Consider the following 8042-nt stretch of genomic DNA (forward strand, 5'->3'; position numbering starts at 1 on the left):
CTCTGTCACTGCATGCTTTGGAAAGCTGAGGTGTGCTTGTCTTATATAAAGTCATGTGCCTTTACATCCTTGGTGCCTTGGCATGGTGCCTGGCATGTTGTAGGCATGCTTGATACAGAGGCAAGCGCTTTGTCTCTGTCTCTCTCTCCCTCCTGTGGGGGTAAGCTCTGCTGGGATTCCTGCTCCAGCCCCTGGTCCCTTGACTGTTGGACCTTGTTCCCCGTCTTCTGCCTTACCCACTCCATCCCCAGCCCCCGCTGGCCCCTATGGGCACCTTCCCCTGGTGCTTCCCCCCTCGCCCCTTCCCTTTTCTCCTGCCTTTCTGTTTTAAGCCGCTCTCACTAGCCTCCCATATCTTTCCAGATGCCTCTCTCCCCCTCTTTCCCGGGGAGGGGGCACTCAGGGCACCATCTGCCCACTCCTGGCCCAGGTGTCTGCGCAGGCCTTTGTATAATTGCCTTCACCATGGGGTTTAATGACTGCGAAGCACTGCCAGCTCAGCCCACACAAGCCGGGATTTACAGCCGCTCCAGTTGGACACCCCCTCCTCCCTGCAGGCTGCTCACTCTTTTAGATGAACCTTCATAGCCCTCTGGGGGAAGAGGGCCACTGGCGAACAGCTTTTCTCTCTCATTCTTGTAAGCATAAGCACTGAGCATCGAGCTTTCCGTCCAGTACCCTGCCTCTGTGGTGAGGACCCCAGGGGGCCCCTTGGCAGGCACTGTGCTGTGTTGTAAGCCAGCCTTCCACCATATGAGGTGTCTCAGGTCTAGACACACCATTCCGTGGTCCTGCACGTTCCTGAGCTCCCTGGAAGGCCGCCCATGGGGGCTGGGGTTGAGCAGATCAGTGGGCTGACTCTGGCATCTTCCTGTTTCACCAGGAAGTCCTCACACGCGAGTCCTAGTGGAGCCAAGACTCTGTCTTTGCGACACAGGCCGATGGCGCAGGTGTCTGTCTCGAGGCTCCCCTACCCGGGCCGCATGGGCAGAGGGAGGGCAGAGGGAGGCTGGGTCCTGGAATGGGAGCTCGGCCCGTCTATGTCCCATTGGAGTATTCAGAACTTGGCAGCTGGGGAAAGTGACAAAGGGGTGGTGGGCAGTAGGCAGGCATTCATACATGGCAACCATGCCCAGCAGTGCCCCCAACAAGAGCCTCCCTGCTGTGTGAATGAGAGGGCGTCCCCGTTCCCAGCTCCAACGCTTCATTCCAAGTGGAAACTGGCCTTCTGGACAGGACCTTCCCCAGGCTGGTGGCGACAGTCTCTCCCCTCCTAGGAGACACCTTCCCCTGGGCCGTTCCTGACTTGTCCTCCCTTGAGTCCCTTAGATCCTCCAAGAAAATCACCAGGCTTTGGGGGTGATCAGTGGAAGGGTAGATGTGTGGATGGAAGGATGAGGTACCCTCTGCCTTCACCTGAGGCCCCCATGTGCCAAGAAGACCTGTTGAGGCAGACTAGCTACTCAGGAGGCTGATATCTGAGGATTGTGGTTCAAAGTCAGCCTGGGCAGGAAAGTCTGCGAGACTCTCATCTCCAATTAACTACCAAAAACCAAGAAATGGCACTGTGGCTCAAAGTGGTACAATGCTAGCCTTGAGCACAAAAACTCAGGGAGAGTGCCCAGGCCCTGGGTTCAAGCCCTAGGACCAGCAAACTAAAACAAAAGAACAAAACAATAACAATACAAAAGCCTTCCTTTCCTCTTTTCTTTCTTTTGCCAGTACTGGGGCTTAAACTCAGGGCCTGCGCATTGTCCCTTAGCTTTTTCACTCAAGGATGGCACTTTATCACTTGAGCCATACCTTCACTTCTGGACTTTCGGTGGTGACTTATAGATAAGACTCAGGCTTACCTGCCTGGGATGGATTTGAACCTCAATCCTCAGATCTCAAGCTCTTGAATAGCTAGGATGACAGGCATGAGCCACAGCTCAAACTTCGTTTGACCTATGATCTTGCTCAAAGAAGGCATCCCCTTTCCAGAACCCTCTCAGATGGTCCCGGGCAAGCACTTGACCCTTCTACACCCAAAGCAGCTGTGTCTTGGTGGCATGAACAAATGAAGGTGTCCACCTTGAAGTCATACTTTGTGACCCTTGGTGGAGTTTGGGGGCCATCCCCACCTCCCCCGGCCATCAGCCCCTTGCTGTCCTCTCCTCTAGTGTAACCTGTTTTGCTACCCAGAATGACATGGAGTGTGGGGGGTGATTCGGGAGGGGGAGGTGCAGGAGACACCCACACCCCACGGGCTCCACCCACACCCCGAGCTCCACCCACACCCCGGGCTCCACCCACACCCACAGGCTCCACCCACACCCCACGGGCTCCACCCATACCCCACGGGCTCCACCCACACCCCGGGCTCCACCCACACCCCGGGCTCCACCCACACCCCACGGGCTCCACCCACACCCCGGGCTCCACCCACACCCCACAGGCTCCACCCACACCCCGGGCTCCACCCACACCCCACGAGCTCCACCCACACCCCACGGGCTCCACCCACACCCCACGGGCTCCACCCACACCCCACGGGCTCCACCCATACACCACGGGCTCCACCCACACCCCACGAGCTCCACCCACACCCCGGGCTCCACCCACACCCCGGGCTCCACCCACACCCCGGGCTCCACCCACACCCCACGGGCTCCACCCACACCCCACGGGCTCCACCCACACCCCCGGGCTCCACCCACACCCCACGGGCTCCACCCACACCCCGGGCTCCACCCACACCCCACGGGCTCCACCCACACCCCACGGGCTCCACCCACACCCCACGGGCTCCACCCACACCCCGGGCTCCACCCACACCCCACGGGCTCCACCCATACCCCACGGGCTCCACCCACACCCCGGGCTCCACCCACACCCCACGGGCTCCACCCACACCCCACGGGCTTCACCAGAGCAGATGGAGGCCGGGTGGGGCGCCACTCCACCGAGCGGGGGATGGGCAGAACAATCTTTTTTTTTTTTTAATTTCTCTTCTCCCTGTAGATGGGCTGGGCGCGTGGAGCTGAGGGGGTGTGGGGGTGGTGTGAGCTTGTGCCTGCGTGTGCGGGCGCGTGTGCCTGCCTGTTCAGCTGTGTGGGAGGGCGTGTGGCAGAAAGCTTGAAGACAGAGAGGCCTTTCCTGGCCCACCGACTGGAGCTGCCAGCGCTCCCACTGATTCGGCCTTAGAAAGTTTTCCTAGTGCTGACAGCAGAGAGGCAGGAGAGGCAGATACAGGCTGTACAGTCCCCTTGGCAACCTGGAAACAGGCTGGGGAGGGGAGGAGGGGAACCGAGCGCGGGAGTGCCTGGGCTCCACCGCTTGGCTCTGTCCCCCACTTCTCCACCCCTTAAAATAGCTCCGGATAAAATGTGAGCCTGGCCCGCTGGGAGGGAGGAGGGAAGAAGTGGAAGGAAAGGAGAGATGCGGTTCTAGAACCTGCGTCCTCCAGGAGGACCTACACACATAGCCTGCTACTTCTCCCCTCTGCCGCCCTCCTGTCTCTGGGCTCCTGAAGGAAAACCAGAAGCTCAGGCTCCCAGGTTCCCTGGTGGAGAGGCTGTGACTGGCAGGGAGGGAGGAGGGGGTGTCTCCCTTTCTGCCACCCACTCAACCTCGGGCTCCATCTTCCTAGAAAGCAGGAGCGTGAACTGAGTCGGAGGCGGTAGACAGACTGTTCATTAAGAACAAAAGACATTTATTAGTAATTAGGAAAGCTCCCTCCCCTAGGACAGGGTCCCCTCCCCAGGAAATGGGCTCACAGCCCCTGCCCTAGGAGCCCGGCCTCAGCCTCCACGAACATTCTGGACAGTCCTTTCCTAAAGCTGTGGAGGCCGTGGGATGTAGTTCGGCCGGATCCCTGGCCCCTTTGTCCTTAGACTTCCTTTGGAGAGGTTCCAGAGACTGCTGGTGACATTTTCAAAAGCAAACAACCCCAACACTACTCCAGGGCTGCAATTCCCTTTAGTGGTGGTCTTAAATCCTGCCAGTGGCCCAACTCAGACCTCAAGAGAGGGGACCCCTGCTGGGGTCAGGACAGTTCTTGTCAGGATGTGGGATGTACTTAAGGAGAGGTTGAAAGGACCAGAAGAGAGCCAAGGAGCAAGGAGCTAGGTCTCTAGGACCCATGCTCTCCTAGGCTCCTGGGATGAGTCAGGCTGGAGGCTGAAGGGAAGGAAAGGTGCCCAAGGTCTACCCTGGCACAGCTTTGACCAGCTGTGAGTGGGAGGAAGACAGCCATACTTCTGGTGGCCACATTCTAGAACCATTGGGACAGACAGTCTGACACTGGGATCTGCAGTGGCTGTGAATCTGCTCCCTTAGCTTCCTGATTTCCAGCCCTCCCATTTCCCCCCATGCCTGCCCAGTCCTGGGTGCTGGGTCAAGATCTGCTTGGCTCTGTCTTCCATGGAACCAAAGATCCCCATCAGCTGCCCCTGTGCGTGGTGACTGTCTGTACTTCATCTGTCAGTACTTCGTCTCTACTCCACTCTGTCAAGATAACAGCACCCCGCCTCTGCTCCTTAGGGGTTCCATGAAAGACCTCAAGGCACAGGGTATGACCATGCTAGGGGAAGAGGGGCAGCAGCCCACCATCCGGCTCTGAGTTCACCCACAGGCAACAGAGCAGGAAACCCACACAAGGGAGCAGAGAGTACTGAATCATAAGCACCTCTGCTCCAGCTCTGAGGAGGGACCAGGAAGCTTTGGGAATGTGATAAAACTCAGGAGCTCTGATAGATGGTTAAGAAGGTAGGCAAGATGTCTAATAAGAGGGAGGAGGGTATTAGAAGAGGCAGGGGAGATAACTTGGAAGACCGCATACTTCTTTCTCTTACCTACTTTTTTTTCCTTTGTGAGTACTGGAGCTTGAACTCAGGGCCTCTTGTTCTTGCTTAGCTTTTTTCATTCAAGGCTGGCACCATACCATGTGAGACACACCTCCACTTCTGTTTATATTTTTTGTTGGAAATTTGGAGATAAGGGTCTCAGAGAATTTTCTATCTAGGCTGGGCTTCAACCCACAATCCTCTGATCTCAGCCTCCTGAGTAGCTAAGATTACAGGTGTGAGCCACCAGCACTCAGCTTACTTTATTTCTTTACTTTTGTTCCGCCCTTCTACTCTGAGATTTCTTTTGAATGACATGTGTTTTTAAAATTTTTTTTTGTTGGTTGTGGGGCTTGAACTCTAGGCCTGGGTGCTGTCCCTAAGCTCTTCAGCTCAAGGCTAGTGCTCTACCACTTGAGCCACAGCGCCACTCCTGGCTTTTTCTGTTTATGTGGTGCTGAAGAATCGAATCCAGGGCCTCATGCATGCGAGGCAAGCACTCTACTGCTGAGCCACCTTCCCAGCCCCTGAATGCCACATTTTAAGGAAGGGTACTTCCCCAGATACCTTGATAGGAGGAAATGGGCATTGATTGTCTCTTTTATATAGGTGTCATGTCTTGGGGTCTCTGAATCCCTATTTGAATACTGGATTCTTGATGGCCACTGGTTTGACCTCTCTTAACCTAGCACTTGTTATGGTTAGTTCCCTGTCCCCACTGGCCTAGGACATAGGAGAGGGACCATGGTTGATGGCCACTGTCTAAGCTTCTGCTTGTAGACTGTAGTTATGAGGAGGTCATCTTAGGAGGGCCCAGGCCCCAGAGGGCATCAGTGCTCAGGAGGAGGGAAGGTACCCATACATGACAATGAAGCTGGGCTTTGTATATGTCTGCCAAGATTAGGGTGCTAGGTAATAGAATCTCTAGGCTCTGAAGATGCTGTGCTGGGTAACTCTGGTGACAAAGATGCCTGGGCCACCAAACTGGGTGATATCTTTAGGGCTCTATGGGACCAAGGAGATGGGGCCCCTCTGGAGCCTTTCTGCCCAGATCCCTTGTACCATTTTCCTAAAGCCCAAGTAATGATTTATAGTAACAGAAGTTGGGCAGTCAGAAGTCAAGGTGCTGGTGGGATTGCTTCCTGCCAGAGGCTCAGAGATAAACTCTGCTCCATGCTCTTTTCCTGTGGTGTCTTGTGGTGGCCCACAATCCCTGGTACTCCTGCCTTGAAGAGGCATACATCTACCTCCTGTCTTCACGTGGCATTTCTTTCCTGTATCTCTTCTTGCCAGCAATCAGTCATGGGCATAGGGTCCACCCCAAATTCAGGATGGCATTAACTCCACCTGCAAAGACAATTTTCAAAGAAAGACATGGCCTAATGTTCTAGCTGGCATTGAATTTGGGAGACACAGCTTTCCTGAACTCCACTCCTTTGCCAGAGCTCTGGTGGACCTGAGAACTCTGAGACTGAGCACCATCTCAGGGTGGGATATGCAGAGGGTGCCTCAGACCGGATGTCCTAAGCTACCTCCTTGTCATGCTGAACTTCCTAGAAAGTAGCAAAGCAAGCTGGGTGCTGGTGACTCATGCCTATAAACCTAACTACTCAGGAGGTTGAGATCTGAGGATCATAGTTCAAAGCCTGCACAAGCAGGAAAGTCCATGAGACTCTCATCTCCAATAAACTACTCAGGATATGCTGGAAGTGACACTGTGGCTCAAGTGGTAGAGTGCTAGCATTGTGCAAAAGAAGCTCAGAGACAGTGCCCAGACTCAGAATTCAAGCTCCAGGACTGGCAAAGAAGGAAGAGGAGAAGAAGGAGGAAGACCACAAGGAAAAAGAAGACTACAAAGCAAAAGTGATCCAACTTCATTCCCCAAGAGTGGTCTTCCCTCATCCCCAAAGGGAGGCAGATGTCTACAATGTTTCTTTGGAAAACGTATTACCTCCTCAGCTACTTTTTGTTGTGTGGATTGGTGTCTCCCTTCTGCCTACCTTCTTAATCCATCTTGCAGAAGCTCAGCATTCTTCCCTGTCCTTGGTCTGCCTTTGAGGTTGAACTGCCTCTTCTAATCTGCCACTCTCCCAGTGCTCAGCCAGCACCGGCCGCGTGTTTCCGAGTCTATGTTTTTTTTTTTTTTTTTGCCTGCGGATAGTGTATTAGAGGCATTTAGAAAACCAGAGATGAAACAGCCCACCTAGCTGTACAGGTCTGGCATTTTCTCTATGAGTCATGTCAGCTATTAGTTTGTGTCCTTCCCTTGGCAATTGCTGCCCAGGGCTGGTGACAAGCTGAGCTGTGTCTCTCTCCCTGCCTCCTAGCCCTTAGTGTCCCCCCGCCCCCCCCCCCTCCCCCACCCCCCCCCCCCGCATCCTTCATCATCTTTGCACAGTAACACTAGTGAAAGAAAATGCAGGCAGGAGGATACGCTCCAGGTAGCATGGCCATCCGTGGCCCCAGCCAGTGGCACTAGCAGCCGTGATGGTGATAAATGGCTTCGCAGTTCCCATCACAAATGGAGCTGCAGAAGGAAGAAGTCAGATTTAGATGGCAGCTCCCACTGACTTCTACTCCAGTTGGCATTTTAAGGAGAAGTGAGGCCAGCAGGGCAGGATTGGATTTTTCTTCTTTAGAATATGACAGAGGCAAGGGGTCAAAGGGACGGGGACACTGGAATGGGAGGGTCAGAGGACTGAGATTAGAGAGGGTGGAGGTCTGGACTCTGTCCAGGCAGAGCCCCAGGGTAGATGAAAACGGCAGTTCTCAGGAGAGAGCTTGGGTCACAGGTGCAGGGAACTCCGCAGGCCACAGACCACATCTTCGTCTGAACTTTAAGGTTCAGACCCCTGCTGCTGTGTCTTTTCAGAGCCATGGATTTCACCTGGGGGGTGAGGACTGCTTAGCTTTAGAGTACTGCCGGCCAGGCACAGGAGGCTCACACCTATAATCCTAGCTACTCAGGAGGCTGAGGTCTGAGGACCATTGTTCAAAGCCAGCCTAAGCAGAAAAGTCCACAGAGACTCTTCATCTCCTATTAACCAGCAAAAAGCAGGAAGTGGAGCTGTGACTCAAGTGGTAGAGCACCAGTACTGTTGAGAAGCAGAGCACTTGTGTACATATGCAAGGGCCTGGGTTTGACCTCTTGTACCACAAAAAGGGAAAAACAGTATGAATCTTGCCTAAACACAAAGTACCATTATTTTGTGCTAG

At 54.6% G+C, this 8042-nt stretch overlaps 1 protein-coding gene across 1 annotated transcript; it reads left to right on the plus strand.

Annotated features, from left to right (window-relative positions):
* Positions 1-2185: 2185 nt before the first annotated feature.
* On the plus strand, positions 2186-4603 carry LOC122109489 (splicing factor 3A subunit 2-like). Its single transcript, XM_042681921.1, has 2 exons — positions 2186-2928; positions 4525-4603. Exons 1-2 carry the CDS (start codon positions 2186-2188, stop codon positions 4601-4603), a joined length of 822 nt encoding a protein of 273 aa, XP_042537855.1.
* The last annotated feature ends 3439 nt before the right edge of the window (positions 4604-8042 follow it).

Source organism: Dipodomys spectabilis, unplaced genomic scaffold (genome assembly GCF_019054845.1).
Source record: "Dipodomys spectabilis isolate Male_0828 unplaced genomic scaffold, ASM1905484v1 ptg000069l, whole genome shotgun sequence".
Lineage (NCBI taxonomy): Eukaryota > Metazoa > Chordata > Mammalia > Rodentia > Heteromyidae > Dipodomys > Dipodomys spectabilis.

Coding starts and splice junctions, on each gene's coding strand:
- LOC122109489 (XM_042681921.1), top strand. CDS start 2,186: ATGACATGGAGTGTGGGGGGTGATTCGGGAGGGGGAGGTGCAGGAGAC. Junction 2,929..4,524: donor CCAGAGCAGATGGAGGCCGG/GTGGGGCGCCAC, acceptor TCTGCTCCTTAG/GGGTTCCATGAAAGACCTCA.